Genomic DNA, 18683 nt, shown 5'->3' with positions numbered 1-18683 from the left:
ACTTGCCCACCTACAAAAGCAGGAAAAGAGCTGGAGAGACTTGTCCTTCGTGGCTCCAGGTCTTCAGGCCTTTCCTTCCAAACTCACAAATAACTTTTCTGTCCAATGGCATTCAGCATGCTGGCTGAGTTGTCCAGGAAAGCACAGGGCGCTGCAGCCCTGTTGAGTCCAGCAGTACTGGAGTTTCTGCTTTCATAATTACCCTTCAGCCAGGAGGGGCTGTTTTGGGACTGCCTAACATGAGCCATAGATGCCATCGAACAACACCTTGGGCCAAACAGGCACTTTCTGCTGGAGCACCCTAGCACCCATCAGGATCAAAACCTGTCCTGGCTTCATTCAAGCCTGAATTTGTCTACTTCCAACTTCTGCATCTCATTTACGCTTTTTGCAGCAGCATAAGGCTCTGAACTAGCAAAGCAACCATGCACCTTCAAGCACAGCTTTAACAAAACAACCCAAACCACTTTGAACATGGCCTTACACTTCACAGCAGGCTAGGCGGGTATTGATGATATATCCCTGAACTATGTCCTAGGTAAGAGCATGCTTTGGCCCATCTGATCCGGTTTGTCTTGAACGTGCCCCTAGGAACTCCAGCCTCCACTGGAAACTTTGACAGGCAGAACAGGAGTTAAAGCCAAGAGAGTGAGAAGATTGGTTTTTAGGAAATAATCCTTGGTTAGAGTAGAAGGGGTCTGGAAGGGTTGGAGCCCATGCTGGTGTAGTAACCTCAGGTGTCCCAGAGGCACTCAGCGGACAGAGGAGCAGCCGCTTCGGTGGTGTCCCCCGGGGAGCCGGGGCTTGCAGCCCTCACCGGCACAGCTCCATCCTCAAGGAGCAGCCCAGCCTCGGAGCAGGACGAGTGGGTCACAGGAGACTGACAAAGCCAGATCGGATTGATTAAAGAAACACCTAGCAGATATTTTTTAATACCAGGGTTTTTTTCTGGTTGTTAATTAAAACTTCTTTCAGACAAGCAGTTTTCAGCTCATGACTTGAAAGAGGAACTGAACCTCCCTTCAGAAGTCCCTGGAAGTAAGTCCTTACAAAGGAAGCGCAGTCATTCTCCCAGGCCGGCATTCCTTGCCTCCACTTTCATCTTGGCATGAAATGCATTAATCACGCTTTTTTTCACCCATAATAATGAAAGCAAGAAGAGACTAATAAACAGAGTCCTCATCCTCCGATGCTCAGCAATGAGCCATATGGCACATACATAAGTGAAGATTAGTGATTAGACAGCAGTTGAATTCTCTGTAACATGATTACAGTATAAAAATGGGCTAGCAAGAGACTGCAGCAGCACATCCTTGAGCAATGTATGCTCATTTTGGACTAGCAAGGAAATGGTTTTTTTCATAATTTTGCTTTCGTGGCTGCCATTTCATACTGGATATAAAGGGATTTTTGGCTGAATAGCAGAGCTCAAACAAGGCAGGTCATTATTTGGGAATTGATTATATTTATGGGTTACCTATAAATACTCCAAAGGACATTATGAAAAGCAATTGTGTGCTTCTGATGACCACTTACTAGGGCTAAAAGAGGATTATTTGTTTTTCAAAAGTATGAGCTGTGTACTTTTAAACCAGCCTGGCTTTGAATTCATAAACTGATACTGGGAAGCATTTGCTAGTGCAAGAATGTCCTATTATTGTGAGCATACACCTAGCAAAGCCCAGCTTTATCACTACTAGTTGTTGCGCTTCAGTATACCTTGCATTAGTACCTTGTTAGCTACTGATCACTTGAGTTGTGCAGACAGTATATCTTAAGACTTTTCCTAAAAGTGTTTGCTGACTACCACTTTACAGCACCCACCACCCTGCTCGCTCTCTTCCACCACTTATCATCAAAGGCTGAGTCCCCGTGGTGACAACCCACGAGGATGCGGTCTGTCTCACTGGGAAGCATCTGCAAGGTCTGGCCATGAGATACTTGGGGACTTCTGCTCACACACATTTGTGCTGTACATTTCCCGGGGAGGAGGATACCAGCACCCAGATGTCTCAGCGCTGCACCCACCCCAGCAGGGACAGAAAGCAGGCCAAAAGCATGAGAAGGAAGACTTAGTGCAACCTGTATAATTGTCGTGGTTTAACCCCAGCTGGCAAGAAAGCACCACGTGGCCGCTCGCTCACTCCTCCCACAGTGGGATGGGGAGAGAATCAGAAGACTAAAAGTGAGAAAACTCATGGGTTGAGATAAAGACAGTTCAATAGGTAAAGCAAAAGCCACGCACGCAAGCAAAGCAAAACAAGGAATTCATCCCCCACTTCCCCTGGGCAGGCAGGTGTTCAGCCATCTCCGGGACAGCAGGGCTCCAGCACGCTTGACGGTGACTTGGGAAGACAAACTCCATCACTCCAAACGTCCCCCCTTCCTTCTTCTTCCCCCCAGCTTTATACACGGAGCATGACGTCCTATGGTCTGGAATATCCCTCTGATCAGCTGGGGTCAGCTGTCCTGGCTGTGTCCCCTCCCAACTCCTTGCGCCCCCCCAGTCTCCTCGCTGGTGGGGTGGGGTGAGGAGCAGAAAAGCCCTTGGCTCTGGGTAAGCGCTGCTCAGCAGTAACCAAAACATCGCTGTGTTATCAACACTTTTCGGCACAAATCCAAAACATAGCCCCATGCTAGCTACTGTGAAGAAAATTAACTCTATCCCAGCCAAAACCAGCACAATAATAAACACAGAGATCTCCAAACACACTGGCACCGGAAACACCAACTGATAAAGAAGTCTCTCATGAACTTCATGTATTTATAGCACAGTGTGGCTATAATCAAGGAGAAGAACATTTTAACTGAGATACAGAGGACAAGAATATTAGACTTACTGAGTGCAATCTTTTTAGTTGCTTTAAATATTAAAAAGGTTGGGTTTGCTTCAGTATCTCACTTATTATTTATGGTGAGAATAATTTCTGCTTCCCAAAGACCCAAGTCTTTATGAAAAGCATTATGAATCTGATCTATTTGAAATGCAGCTCTAAAACACAACAAATACAAACTCTCTTTCAAAGACATTTCAATCTAAATAACTTTTAGGACAATTTTCACGTTAAAATTGATCAATAAATGAACATTTTTGTTTCTTTTGTTGTTTTTGTTATTCTACAAATGCTGTGTCATGGCCAGCTTGTCTCTCTATGTTTCATGACAACGGAAGAAAAGTAATGTGCTATTGCATAATTATTTTATGTCCAAGACAGGTTTCATTATTCCCTTTTTCCAACACTTGGCTCCTCCCATGGGCTCTCTGGACTGGTTTTTCCCAGACCTCATCCCAGCCTGGTTTGTCACTGAGGGGGTCAGCCCCAGGACCCAGCTGGCTCCTCAGCCCTGCATCAGCCACCATCACAATCTCTTTTTTAATTGCCTGTTTGAAAACAGATCATACACAATAAACTTGCATTGGGTCGGTGCAGTATTTTTAATACATCACTGTTACCCTCTCATAGATGGTCTCACTTACATGAGGTTAAAGACACTAACTTAAAAAATACAAAGCAGGCGCTGCAGAATGAGCCATAATCAGAAACAAGGCGACAGAAAGGCAGTGTGAGGTATTCTCCCAGAGCACACACAGGCAGGTCCTGACTGCTTTGTGAATGATTCATAAGGAACACTGTAAACTCAAAGTAAATGCAACATGTTTTATTTGAGGTTGAAATAAATTACAACTGTAAAGCATAATTTATTGCTTTATAAATTGTCTGCTCTTAAAAGGCATTAATATCAAACATAAACAAAACAAAGACATATTCGATTAGCAGTTCAGTTCTCTTAAGCTTCATGAACAGCTCAGTAGGGGAATTTCTTTCTATATATGATTGAAATCTCTGATCACAGGCTCATAAACTTGACTTTGGCATGCATTACCATCATTCAGACATGTTCAGGGGACTGTAGATGTGTTCATTTTCTTTAGGATATAATTTTTATTGCAATTTTCCCTAAAATATCCCACTGAATACCCAGTCCTTCATTTTTCACTCAAATAAAAATCCCACTGGTTTCAAAAAACTCCTCTAAAAGATATGTGGGATTTTCAACCCCTGCAGAAGGAGGGCTTCCAAGTCTAAAACAGGAATGAGTCTGGTCCCAAAACTAAGTGAAAAACAAACTCCTCCTACATTAAAATACTGAAATCCCATGCACAAAAAACCGTTTCCTCTCATTCTGAAGATTCTTGCAAAAAATCCCAACATTCTCTGAATGAACTGATGCGGATACTTCATATTTTTATTGTACAGTTAATCCATGCCCGAGACTGGCGTGAATTTTGCTCAGCACCTGTACTCCTCTAGAATGCAGACACAGACAAGTCCAGTCTGCCCTGAGTCCTGGGGGCTGCGAGGGTGCTCACAGGAGGCTAAGTGCACTGAGCACATTGCAGTATCCAGCCCTAAATGCAAAGATGCCACGACACAATGAGCTGGATCTGGCTAGCTCCAGCCAGATATGACAGGCAGAAGGAAGGCCAAAAAGTCACTTCCTTGGCCTCCCGGCTCCTGAATGCCAGAAAGGGAATAAACTGATGAGCAGCTCTCACTGCACCACGAAAAAGGATTCCACCACGGCATCCTGCCCTGCTCTGACCCTCTCGCACTGCAAAGGCCAAGTGCTCCTCGTGCCTCGGCTCCAGAACAGCGTCTCCCTGAGCAGGAAGCATGCACTTATGCTCTTGTTTTCCCATCTGGGTCTGAAGCAGCATAAAAAGCTAGCTGGCTTGTGCCCTGTATCACATCAGAGGCAAAACTCTCCAGAAACAGAACCGGAGACTCCCGTCTCAGTTAGCCCTTGGAAAAACTCAGAAAGTTTGCAGAGAAAATCTCCAGGGCAGCTTCTCTTCCAGCCACAAAACTAACTTTAAAAATAATGAGCCCTGGTACAGAAAATCCTTCTAAAACTGGCTCAGCATTGCTTAGAAAATTCCTATTTAGAGAAGGTTTTCTTCTCATACCAGCCTCTAATGTTCTTGCCATGCCTACAAGAATGTCAACAGCTGAATGAGATGCTAGGATATTTTATGCTATATTACTGAATGGGAATGCTTAAGTCTGTTACTGGATCCAATCTGTACCAAACTTCAAGGAAAATACTATTATATTGATCCTGGAGCAATTTCAGTTTTCATTAAAATTTAATCAGTAATGTATGTATCTTTTGTATGTTTTATGCACAATGTCATTTAAAAACCAGCAAACAAACTTCTTTCTTCTAAACACAATTTGCTCAGAAGATGTGTCTCTGTTGTGCCATGAGGGATGGCCAGCTTTGATATCTGCGAGGTGGTACAGCAGATTTCAGGCGCTGCACTTGCCCATAATGGCTCCCAAGTGCCATGGCAGAGCTTTGGTGGGAGGCTGTGGAGCTGTGCCGAATTGGGCCAATTGTTCAGCACTTTTCAGTGTCCCCCTCACTCAGGGACTGGTCAACCCTGGTTTAGCTCCCAGCCACATGGTAAAGTGATTAACGGAGGGGTGGGGAACACTAATGTCCCTTCCTCCAACTCAGGTCCTGCCTTGGGAGAGGCTTGTGGAAAGATGGCTTTGTGGCTGCTTTGCTCTAGCAGAAGGACACTGCAGCTGGGACAAGGGCATGCATACAATGAATGCCTGATTCATCACCATCTTAGAGAAACATAACTCAGAAATGTGCAAGCCTTTAAAATCATCAGTCATCTCATTTACGCTCACCGAGAACAGATTCTTGGCTGACTTCTTTTTTTCCTTAGCAGTTCTGAATTTTTCTTTGAAGATGAGAAGGAGGAAAGCTAGCCTTCAGGGAGAGGGACAAGCAGAGACATTGCAAATTAAAATGCACGCATATGTCATCCACCACAGCAGTGACCTCCAGTCTGCACTTAACAACACAACATCTTATTATCTTGAACCTTAATTTCTCATCCCTTTCAAAGGTTCCCAAAAGCATTCTTTTCTGTGTCAGTGAGATGTCCCAGGGGACTCTACAGAGAAAACTAATGAGAGGAACAAACTGTTGTCACCAGGAAAGGTTACAGGGTTACATTCAAGCCACAGACTCTGGAGGAGCAAGGAGCAGAGTTACTCCATTTTCTGGTGCAAGTGCTGTACCAAGCAGCAAGACGAGCACACGGTGAGAAGGAAGATGGGCTAATGGTTAGTGCATTGGACTGGGATTTGGCAGGGGCAGTTAATTCACCTTCCCCTTGTTATTGAAGTGAACGGAAAAATGAAGCAGTTTATATTAACTTCAGGGTGCTCAGACATTCCCAGCTCAGCAAATACACCCAAAATATTTCTTCTCTCTTAACAGTTTTTAACAGCTTATGCATTGCCCCGCTCAGACTAAGCACAACAGACAGAAATTTTCTAAGGAATCACACTTCTAGGAAAAAAAAGAACCAACAAACTTCAGGATTGCTACATCTCGGCTAAGGCTCATTTACTCATCTGCAAAGCCTCTTACCCCTCCTGATCTTCACTCCCAAGCTGCCCATTTGCCGTGCACTTGCAGCCACAGAGAACAGATCAGGAGCTCTTAAATTCATTCACATCTTTATTTCTAATTCACCAGCTTTTGCCTCCTGCAAGGCACTCAGGCCAGCACTGTCTTAGGGGCTTCTGTTTAAAGCACCTTCTGACCGACTGGGGACCAGGCTCCCACTGAACTGAAAAGCAGATGGGACAATCAGTGAGGGCATCTGAAAGAAATGCTGTAAACTGGTGCGTTTGCTCACAGGGAGGGCAGTGTTCAGCTACTCTAGCAAAATACGGCAGGCATATTAATTAGTGGTTATAAAATGCTCTAACTTTTCACAGACCTTTATAAGTGCTGAGCATTTTAACTGGCAGGACAGCCATGCCTGAGAATTCAATGCATTGTTAGAAACTGGTATTCTCCTCTCCTACAATCCTTCTCATCACAGAGTGTCTCGTGGAACAAACAAGTGTCTACATTGTGATTTTACCAATGGAGGAACTGGGTCAGAGATAGATACCAGCTGGATCAGACCCATGGAGCAGATGAAAGACTTAGTCAAGCAAAAACTAAGTCACTTGATGCCAGGGCCAGTGCTCCATCCCCCCACCAGAGGTTACCAAATAGGGGACATAAATAATCCCCCAGAGGAACTGATGTATCATGAAGGGTAAAGAGCCTCTGAAGCTATGCATAATGGCATAAAGTACAGCACAAGTGTATTACATATTTAGCTCTATCCCTGCTTCTCTGTCACGAGGGCAGTGGGTTGCTCGGACAGATGTCTTCTGGTCAGCCTATTATGCTCCTTCCTATGGAAATGCAGGTAAAGGTGTGTATGTAATTCAGTAGTAGAACAGGAGTTTGGTTTTACATGGGCTGAAAGAATGTTTCTTATACCCAAATGAGATTTTTGCATGCATCTGCATACTCACTCAGATGCTGCCTCTGCCGTGCTCCATGCCTGAGTTTCATGCCGGGTTTGCTCTGCGTAGCAGGCATATCATACGCACACAGTGACCTGGTACAAGAGCACATTCTGCAGGCCAAGTCTCAGGCAAAAATTCACCTACAAAACCTAAGTGTGTTGGTAGTTTTCTTGCAGTGAATTGGGCTTTCACTAGGAATTAACATAAGCTGCAATGACTAATCTTATACTCTGTGCATTTGCTTATTTTCTTTTCACAGTTCAACCACTTTCTTCCTTAATACTAAAATGCTAAAGTCTTACATAGCATTCAGAGTATTATTTTCTGCCGGCTGTGTTTCTGTATGTTCTAAGCCTCTATCACAATGCATGCAAAGGATAATGGCTGGATTTGTAATGCTTTTAACTAAAAAAATACTTTTAAAAACATAAACCATAAATTATTTATTCCTCTTTGCCCATTGTTTTAAGCGCTGAGTCTTCTCCCAAGATTTTACACAGTTCATTCAGTCTCTGCTGCATCTTAGGAATTCCTGCAAGTTGGGATTCCAGTCTCTGTTTTTCCTCACTCAGTGATAAACGGATAGTGGTGTCCAACTGCTCGAAACGCCAGCCGCCTTGTCCATCAAACTGCAGCAAGTGAGTGTGGTACTTCCTGCAGTAGAAATTAAAACATTAGTAATGGCTCAGGGAACAGATGGTTCATTTTTGCATGCAAATTTGGATGTCTGTGTCACTTTTCAATGGTGCCTCTCAGGAAGTTGAGAGTTGTCCAGTTTTGGATCACTGGGTAAGACTTTTTCAGTGACTCATAATCCCAGGACACTCTTTCGTAAGGGATTTGAGTATTTTAAAGCCTGTCACCAGGACCACCCTAAGCCATCTAGTGAAATTCAGCAGCAAGGTGCCAGCTGTAAGCCATCAGCACTGGTATGGGCTCCCCAGCTGGGGTGGTCAGTGCCTTGAGCAGCCCGCAGGGCTGAGCTCACGGGGGACGTCACCTGCAGTGATGCTGGCAGGAGCGGGCAGCATGGCTGTGGAGGGTGCCCTCATCATCTGCTGTGTCTGGCCAAGGTGGTGGCCTCCCTCTTTCTGCCTCCCTCTTAGAAGTTGCCTTCACTGCAACTCCACTAGACTCCTTTTTCTCCAGGAACTTGAACAGCAGCAGCAGGCAAGACTCCCTTCTCCCCCAGAAAGGCTAGTCCCACTTTATTTACCTCGCTTTCTGAAGAGGCGTTTTGCCTCCTTAGTAGAAAATACATTTGGGCAGACACGGTGTACCTGATGCTACTAATAAAACTCTAGCTTTTTCAAATTACACCTCAGTTTGTTCCCAGGCATCTTATAAGGTTGGTTACAAAAACCTCCAGTCCTAAAACATGGTTCAGTATGCAAGGGGCCAAAATAACATAGTCTGTGTAGAAGTCACAGATCTTTCAGTGAGTATCAGGGTGTGTGCACCAAAAATATTCAAAGGTGTACATGTGGAGTTTGTCAAGACCTGACAAGACATATATCAGGAGGTGCAGGAGGAAGAGCAAAGAGTTCCCTCAGAGCTGCTGGTATGACTGTGTAATTTATCACTATAAATTATAGAAGATGAGACGCATCATAAAACAGTGATTATAAAGCCCATCCAGGGAACGTGACAGTTTAATAACCTCAATAGCTTATGACATGGGACTTAAAAGAGATTCAACTCCAGGCTCATATTCACCACTTCTTGCATATTATCCTTTGTGACACCAAATTCTTAACCTATCCCTCTATTTTTCCCCCCACCAAACCCCCCAAAAATCAGGAAGCTAAGATGGCTAACTGAGATATCCAATGTTTGTGATCTAGGAAAGTAGTCAATATTTTGATTAAAAGAGCAAGTATTTCCCAGTATAATCTTGAGGATGACAAAACAGCATGTGAATCCGGTTTTTGCCTATGTGGTGCAGTCCCTGTGGAAGCATACCTGAGTCAAAGGCATTTGATGCTGATTTCTAAATACTTAGCACTTCTGTTTACTTCTCTAGAACCCCCTTAATCACCAGTTTTCTGCTAATTTCAGTAATACTGTTGAGGTTACAAGAACAATCCCAAACTTTCCTGAATCGCCCTAGTACTAGGAAACAAGAATGTCAGCAGGGAACTGAACTCAGAAGATCTTTCTCACAAGTTCTTTCACGTAACTTCCCTCTGTATCATCATTATTTATAGGTGAGATGCCCTCAAATACCTGTTTTCTTGAGCAGTGGTTTTAAAATAATGCCCAACTTTAAAAAATGTAAATACTACTTTTCTTTTTAAGTGTAATTTAAATTATTTTAAAAACAAATGTCTATGTGACATTTTTTCCCTATCAGAATACACATTTTTTCTTAACATTTAGGTCCTGATCCAATAAAAGCCATTTCCACTGTCATCATCTGCACAGAGGAAGAAGGGATGCTGGGGAAACCGTTCTCCTTCCGAGAAGCAGACACTGATACAATTTCTTTCCTTTGAGACAACAAACTGGTAACGGATTTTTTGTCATCAGTTTAAAAAAACCAAACAATCTGACAGTAGAGATCAAGGAGTTCCGAACAAATAGTCTCTGCTAATGTCAGCTTACACATTCTTGATCTCATTTTGCCCTTTAAAGTATTTGGCTGGTTTATGTATTCAGTAACTACATTTACTTCCTTTGAGGGACTCTTCCATACTTAGTACTCCCTCACTAGAATGATGTTTCTCAGAATTCCAATATTTCTTTTTATTTCTGTTTTTTTTAATAGACAATCAAATTTTGAAAGCTCACAAACCCTGCAGATAGAGGACACAACTGAAGTTAAAACACCAGATGTATTATTCCTATGGAAGAACAAAAAGTAGTCTAACCACTTGCCATATTTCCCATCTTCTCCCAAGCATTGGTAAACTTCCCCAGGACAGCTCATGTATCTTGTCACCTTTACAGAATAATCTGGTGATATCTGTTGTGGCTGTGGTATGGTGGACTAATTAATTGCCTCTTAGATACCTGCATGTTGCTATTAATAGTTAATGACTGAAACGCCTTTAAAAAAATGAGAGGGAGGAATAAATACGTGTCAAAGAATGAAAAAAATCAATGCTAAATGCATTTCCATCACTATTATTGTAGACAAGTTATCTTAGAAAGTGCAGTAGATATTGATTAAACAACCGCTCTAGTACAAAGAATAATGGCCAACCCACTGCTTGTCAGAAAGCTAAAAGCAAGGACCATGATAAATCCCTGAACATACTTACCAAAGAGAAGGTCTGTGTGTTATAGAAAGCAGGGATATCCCAGCAGCTTCTGCAGCTTGGAATATCTTTCCTTCAACATCAATGCTTACAGCACTCGTGCATTCATCCAGCAATGCGTATTTTGGCCTTTAAAAAGCAGATAAAGAACATTACTCTTCTATGTTTTGGACAGTATTCCCATGTACGATGTTTAATTGAAAGAACAACAGGAAGGAGAGAGCTATTTTTGCCACACAGCTGTCTCTCATCTACAGCTGGAAGGTGGCTAGCAACAACATAAAGTTTCCATGCATTATTCAGGTGCCGAGTCAGCTTCCAGGACAAATGGGTTTTATTTCCTGGTCTATCTGAGTACACAGTGATCTAACTTCCGTGTTATAGTTTGACCTAGTATTATTCTGTCCTGTCATCAAGTCATGCAGTAGCTACAGCCAACTCAGAAACTTTCTGTCTACTGCTATGTATGGACTGGGCTGCCTTTGCATGCTTTCTGTCTCCAAAACCAAAAAGTTTTGGAGCTTGGCTTTCAAATTCCTATAGCCTCTGCAACAGTCCATTAGACTTCTGCAATATTTGTAGGACAGATGCGGGGAAAATGTCTGTGCCCAAGATGTTAAAGAAAGGAACATCTGGAAAATGTAATGCTATGTTGCCAAAAGCAAAGCTTAAGTAAGAAGTACTGCCCAAACCAATAGCAGAGTTTGAATAAACAACAAGGTCTGTGGTCCTAGGCAACTGTCTAGCAGTATTGCATATTGCATCAAGATTATAGTCTATTACTGCTCAAACTATTACAGCAAAACTCTTCCTCATTTTTAAATGCTACGTAAAGAACAAATCAAAATGCTTACTTATGGTAAAACATCCGAGCCATGCCCATCCTTTGTTTTTCTCCTCCTGATAAGACATCTTTCCAATCCATGATGGCATCCCAGCCTTTTAAAAAAATGCAAACAAACCACGTCACGACAATGTAAGTTTATGAAGCAAATGCAGCTTCACTTGCACCATGTCTGCAACCTGCAACCAAAATCATAAAGAGCATTTCCACTGCAGAAGAAACAGCTCAGGGTTCTGGATCACATCTTCTGAAACACCTCAATGACTTTTGACTGGCAGTCAATTGGAAAAATGTCCAAAATATCATGTCAATTTTGAAAGTGGAATTTAACCTCCTTGGTCATGTAGGTATTGTCAAAAAACTTTACTTACCATCTCTTTGAAAAAAACATCTTTTACCTGTGTATAACTAATCAATTTCTGTCACGTTTGTTTTATAGAACAATTTGCTATTCCTTCTTGAAAGGTGTGAGTGGAAATTTAAAAACAAACTCAAAGAAATAAAGTGCAGAAAACATAAAGAGCACTGCCTGACTCCACTCACTACTGTAGGCAAAGATTAACTGTCAGCATGCTCAACAGAAACACAGATGCAGACTACAGACACATGGATAAATTCTGTATACACAGACAAGCAGCTAACACACAAAATTGCATACAGACAGGAGGATTTTTTATACAAACTTCTCACTACCTTGTATTTAGAAATGACCCACAACTGTTATATCACTGTGTATCATTATTTAATATTCTGCATGGCTGGCCTCTAAATGGTTCTTTTCTTCATCACTTTCAGCTACATGGAAGAGGACTGTGATGCATTTTATCTGCGATCTCTCAGTGGACTGGTGTTTCTGTGAGTAATCTGGCATGATTCATTCCCACTAATGAAAAACTTAAAAAACCAAATTACCCTATTGAAAATAAGTTTTCAATCAAACAATCCAGATAGAGTAGCAAAATAGATGAGTTTTGAAAAGGGAGAGTGTGGATGCCAGGAAAATCTGGTAAGATATCTGTCTCAATAGATCATCTATTCATGAGACAGGCAGCTGGAGCAGGGTCGACTGAGGGCAAGAACATTTTTCCAAATCAGCCCAGAAGCACTGTAACTAAAAAATTAACGACATGACCAAAAAGCCTTTTCTGTCACTGTCCACCTGAAAATAAACATCTGCCAGGAAAGACTATAAACAAGGTCAAGCAAGGAGGGTGGGCAGTGTCATTTCTGATACCTGACCAAGGGTGAGACAAGTGGGGCTTGTGAAGGTGCAGGAGGCTGGGGAGTGCTCAATCCATGCTTGGTGCTACACCAGGGCTTGGTAGGTCTGAATAAAACCTCAGTGAAGCATCTAGTGAGAGGTTGTGTGACTGAAGACAGGAATTGGTAATGCTAGAGACTGAATTCCAACAATTTTCTATACGTAAAATTTGTAAAATACAATGTCATGATTTTTTAATATATATGTATATAGTTAGATTTAGAAAGCAGGCATGCACACAGCAGAAATACATCACCTTTACTCATCCTATTGTTTTTTCCTTAGTTTCCTTCCATTCTTGTTTAAGGATCTCAGTAGGCACCCCCCCCAGGGGCAAATACAGTGCTTTCTATCAGCAGGCTCCTAGCAAAGACGGAGTTGTGTAATGATTAACTGAATCACCATTTCGATGAATTCTGGTAAACGGAGTAGATACACAAAGGCTGCTGCTGCTGAGCAGTCCTGGTGCTGGGACCACACAGAGAGTTGGAGTGCTGTTCCACTGACACCTTCAGCTTCCAAAAAAGACTGTAAAATGTCTGGAGCACTCCTTTTTGGCAAAGGGCAAAGGGTGCTAGGGGCGAAGGATGGGAATGGTCCTTCATGAAAGCCATAGAAACAACTATGCTTCTGAAGGCAGTGTTCAGGCTGCTGCTTACATTCTGTTACTTTAAGCTGAGAATATAGACAAGGTCCAGGGACCTGGATCTGAGCTAGGGTGTGGATGGGTGTGCATGTGTGCACATGTGCCTGGGGAAGCAGTACCTGCGTTCAGACAGTTTCTTCCAGATCAGCTGGTTTATAAAGACTTAGAAAGAGACAAAAAGTGAATGAAGTTCAAGAAGAAGCATCACTTTGTCAGCAAAATCGTTCTATTATTTCCTCTAAAGGTATAAGATTTAGCCTCCCTTTACCAGGATATCATGGTCATCTCTGGTCACTTCAGCTTACATTCTAACTGAATATTACAAGTGTGTCTTGTCTCCTCCTGCCTAGCTTCCTCCCTCAACTTTCCTATTTGCCACTTGGAATGTCTCAAACAACAGATAAGGAAGGATCCATTTTAATATCCCTTTTAAAAATCGTTTTCTAATGTCTGAACAATTTCTTCTGAACACTAAGGCAATGTAACTCACAATAAACCGACTTCCTACTGTGCATTAACAATAAGGCACCTACTTGTTTCTCTTTTCTTCCTGCTGACATGGCACAGGTCGGGGAAGGACATTAGTGTTCTGAAAATATCAGCCAAGTCAGTGGCGTATGTCACCCATAGCTACATCCACTTTATAAATGAAGAAATGAAATGGCTTTCTATGAACAGAGAAGAAATGAAATGGCTTGCCTATGAACACAGCACAAATCTCTCAGTAGGTACAAACATAATCCTGGCTTTCAGAGTCCAAATTCCTTGCCCAGCTTCTTGTTACGTTTAGCCTTTGATTACACATGGTAGGATGTAGATGTGATGAACACTGGATGTTACAGAAATGCCTTTTGCAACCAGAAAGACAAAGAGCATGTGTAATGTGCTGGGGCAGAGTAACAGCAGTAGAAATACATACAGCTGTCAGCAGAAACTAGTGATAGCCTCATGATAACAGCATTTCATTTTCTTGCATGGCTTCTTTTATAATTCCTTTTACCTCAATTTTTTGAAGGAAAAAGCCAGCTAAATTTGACAACAAAGAAAGGGTTACATCTGGGGTCTGTAGCACTGTGTATCCTTCATCCCTGTGAATCCTCACGCTTACATGCAAGACAGAGCATTCAGCTGCCATAGACAGGCTTAACAATTCCTTTTCCAGATCTACCTTCCAATGCACCTCATCAGACATGGACTGGCGTGTTACAGCTTCATGACAGAAGAAAGGCTACTGCAGCAAACTACAGCCAGAGAGTCCACCCCTGGTTAGTTTCTGAACATGGAGGCCTCTTGCACAGCCAGTATGTCCCCAGGCAGCTGTCAAAACAGAAGAGAGCTGGGGTGCTGTGCAGGATGAATATGCAAGGACAATCTTTAGCTGAGGAAGAACAAAGAGACCATCAACTGGGTGAGCCCCAGCTCAGCATGACACTGCAGGGTTTTGTGTCTCTGGATTTCAGAGCCACTGGAAAAGCCGGCAGAGCACTCCAGAGTTCCTGCTGGTAGCAGTAACAAAAGCAAATTCAGGGCTAAAATGATCAGATGAAAAAATCTCAGAGAGAGGAAATGTGCTGGTCTGTGTGTTTACACGTGGCCTAGCACAAAGATTCCCTGGACAAGACCCAGAGATATGACAAATGTGCAAAATAATGAGGAATCATTATAATCTGGGGTGCTGAGAAACCATAAACAGGTTGAACTTGTTCAGTAATGTCATCAGCCCCAACCTGACAGGCCCAGTCATGCATGCAGCATGCTGCTACACGTACTCATGGCTCCTCTCATGTGACAGGTTATCGGCAGCCTAAGGCTGCATCACAGTTGACACTTGCTACATACGTACAGATTTTCAAAGCAGGTCAAAAAGGAACCACTTTATGTATTTCTACTGCACATCTCCACACTATTACCCATGATTTCTGGGCATGCCTTTTCACCACCCGTGCTGAATACAATCTTCTTTGCTATCCTCATTTTGTATGAAATTATTGTTCTGGTAGAGCTAGCAACTTTGCAGGTGTCGATGGGGGCACCTTATTGATAATATAAAGGTAAGTAACAAAATGGCATCCCTCTAATATCCAGCAGGTGACAAAAATAAGGGTGTGGGATTCAGTGGGAAGGAAATTCTGCCCCTAGCAGCAAGGGGTGCTACTATCATCAGCAATTGCAGTGGTTTCTTCTAGGGCTTCAGCTCACAGACATCAGGAATGGTGGTGGTGGGGAGGGAGATGTTATTTTGGTGGTTTTGGTGTATTTTGTTGCTACTGACTGAAAAAAGTTTCATGAGGACAACACAGAAGCTAAATGCCAAACTTGGCTACTTATTCTTGTAACTATTCTATTTACTTCTAACTGGGTCAAACCTTATTGCTAGAAAAAGAGAGGAATTTCTGTCATTGGCAACAACAAGAACAATGTCAGGCTCTTGTTGGCTATTTCACGCTTGGAATCTGGTGACCCTTGTACTGATGCAATGTGGAAGCAATTCAGCCAAAGCCAATAAAATTACACCAGGACAAATAAATTGAGTCAGAGTTGCGCACTTCTGGCTCCATCTGGCTTTTTCATAACTGCCCACAGGGAGCAGAACACAAAACTGCAAAGCATCATATTATACATGCACGACATTCATGATTACTTAAAGCACAACAGGGTCATGCCCTAAGGAGCCTGCTGTCTGGTAGAGGCCTAATACTGCAGGGGATAGGTGAAAGGGAAAGAGACAGAGGTAAGGTTCTGAAGGACAAGAGGATCTACGCGAAAAAATATTGAAAAATATTCTATAATTCAGTGACTGACAGATAGTTACCTCCATTCTTAGAACAGTTTATGGAAACAGTTCAAAACAGTATGAACATATCCCAGATATCCACAAGAATCTAAGTAACTAAAAATGGTTTCATTGATTTTTTTTTTTTCAGATGTAGTACATTTTCAAAAAGTGTATATAATACATAAATAGAAACTTGCTGGGAATTTTTCAGCAAAACATTTTTTCTGTTGGAAAATGCCAGTGTTTGTCAATCATCAAAGCAGTTTGCAAAAAGGAAAAAGACAGATTGGGGCAAATCCCTTGTTCTACAAGCTTTATATGGGATTTTAAATTATTTTGCAAAGAAAAAAGTTCAATTTTTAATAGAAATAATTTTAGTTTAAAAATCTGATTTTAAGTAAAAGCATCAAATAAAAAATGGAATTAAAAAAAATAATTCAGCTACGTATAAACAAAAATTTCAATTGTTCACTTTCAACGATTATTTCTCTGGCTTGCTGGTTCAAAAAACCAGAATATCAGTCTTTGTCCCAGACTGGGGGAGCTCTAAAGAATATGAAAGCATATGAAATCCATGTAATGTGTCAAATCATATGTCATGGGTTTCCTCTCTGCTCCTACCTTGGTACTTTTCTCCTGCAAATGCCCAAGGAGAAAAGGGATCAAGTAAGTGTATTACGGTCCTAAAAATTTCCTGGTATATGGTAATCTCTCCCCCTGTTTTCCGGCTTTGCCCACTTCTGTCATTTTAGATCGCAAGTACCTAAGACACTATTTTTTGAACATTTGTTTGTGCTGACTTTTGCAGTGTGCCTTTATCCTGAGTGGAGTTTCAATAGAGTACCAGTGAACACTAACAGTGTCCTCGAGACTTTTTTATGGATAGTGTGTGTCTCGCATACACAGTCAGGCAGGCAGAAGAGCAAGAATGGAGTCAGCAATAAATACTTTCTTTGGCACAGGAAGTAGAGCAAGACTGATCCAAATCTGGGGTTTCAGTTTGGCAATATGGAACACTGACCCTAGCCAACAGCATCTCATACATGGAGCACAGTAACTGCTCCATCATCAGTTACACGCTCCAGCTGCAGGGTTATAAACCACAACGATGTGCATTCAGAGACTGCTGGGGATATGGTTATGGCCACTGAGGGTCATGTGTTTTTCAGCACATCTACAAGTACCAGCAGGCTACAAATGCACACTCCACAGTGGCTTCTTGACACTGACAATTTAACTGCTCCTCCTTTTCCAGCTTCCCATTCCAAGCTCCCCATTCCAACACATCTGCTTGTTCTCCTGCAATCTGGGCACTTCACATAGTGAAGTAAGTGACTCAGGAATACTAACAAGAATAGTTGTAATGTCAGTGTAACAAGTAGAGGCCTTCTCTGCAATTATTCTGGTCATGGAGTTTAGTGCTCTGCCCACTTTTCAACCCTTGTGTCAGTATCAGATCTGAATAATAACATGAATCAGAATGATGGCAGATTCTTATTTTCTATTGCAACTTGAGGGCCAACACTCATTACCACATTCTTAACAAAGAAGCATTAACCCGTGGAAAGATGAGAGTCTATCAACTGGACTGTGAGGTGGAGAAGTATCTGTAGGTATACAATTGCTGCTGTAAATGATTACTACTCCCCACTCTAAAATGTGCAGAAAAGATACCAGATGAGTGTCCATGCATACTTCAAAAATAAAATACAACTTCTGCCTTTTGAACAGAGCCACAGGTTGCCATCCAGGAATGGCAATTTAGACATTGCCTTGGGATTCCCAATGGCTGAGGCACTACTCTCTGTTGCCAGAACAATCCTGAGAGACACAAAGCACACACATTACGAGGCAATGCACCTGAAGTACCCTCTCAAAAAGGAGCACTGACAGCAGGCAGAGAGAGGCAAGGTACGTCCAGCACTCCCAATGTCAGCTCCTTAGAGGGGTCTGAAGATCCTCCTTCTCTCTAAATGTTACCACCTTCGTCCTATGTCTGTTTTAAAAGCATAATGATGGGGAGGATATTCAAACTAGAGATTAGTGGCTGGTGGGAACAAAAGGATGAAAATTATTGCTATGCTTGGGAAAAAAAGCCATGAAATGCTCCAGTTCCTTAGACAAAAGAGAAGACTTTAGCATCTTAACATTTACTGTGCCAGTGTATTTACACTGCCCCCTACTCTTAGGACAAACGACACCGAGAACACATGGCAACTTAAAGAGCAAGTGGTAGATGGCAACACTCTACGACCAGCCAGTGTCGTTTGGTTATTTTTAACTTGTTCGCCCTGGTGGTGTGGTATCAGACACTCCTTCTCATGGCACATAGTCCTGCTGATCCCACAAACCAGGGAGATGAAAGCAGGCGTGACTCTCTGGTCATTCACATGCTTTCGAGTTGATGTAGTCAGTGACATTACAAGTTTTAAGACAGGTTACATTTTCTAAGAAAATGAAGGAAGGTCAGTGATCTCACAATACCATGAAAAGGCTGCC

At 42.3% G+C, this 18683-nt stretch overlaps 1 protein-coding gene across 1 annotated transcript in view; it reads right to left on the bottom strand.

The window, feature by feature from the left end:
* Nucleotides 1–3639: 3639 nt before the first annotated feature.
* The window catches only part of ABCD2 (ATP binding cassette subfamily D member 2), a 47649-nt gene continuing 32605 nt past the window's right edge, over nucleotides 3640–18683 (bottom strand). Inside the window, exons 8-10 of the mRNA XM_049814296.1 lie at nucleotides 11512–11596; nucleotides 10661–10786; nucleotides 3640–8051 (exon numbers count right to left, since the gene is read on the bottom strand). Of these exons, the coding sequence (XP_049670253.1) occupies nucleotides 7841–8051; nucleotides 10661–10786; nucleotides 11512–11596 (422 nt within the window). The 3' untranslated portion in view covers nucleotides 3640–7840. The remainder of the gene's footprint in view (nucleotides 8052–10660; nucleotides 10787–11511; nucleotides 11597–18683) is intronic.

Source organism: Accipiter gentilis, chromosome 11 (assembly GCF_929443795.1).
Source record: "Accipiter gentilis chromosome 11, bAccGen1.1, whole genome shotgun sequence".
In the NCBI taxonomy this organism is placed as follows: Eukaryota; Metazoa; Chordata; class Aves; order Accipitriformes; family Accipitridae; genus Astur; species Astur gentilis.
The sequence above is the reverse complement of the archived record's forward strand: the minus strand, read 5'-3'. Positions and strand labels throughout refer to the sequence as shown.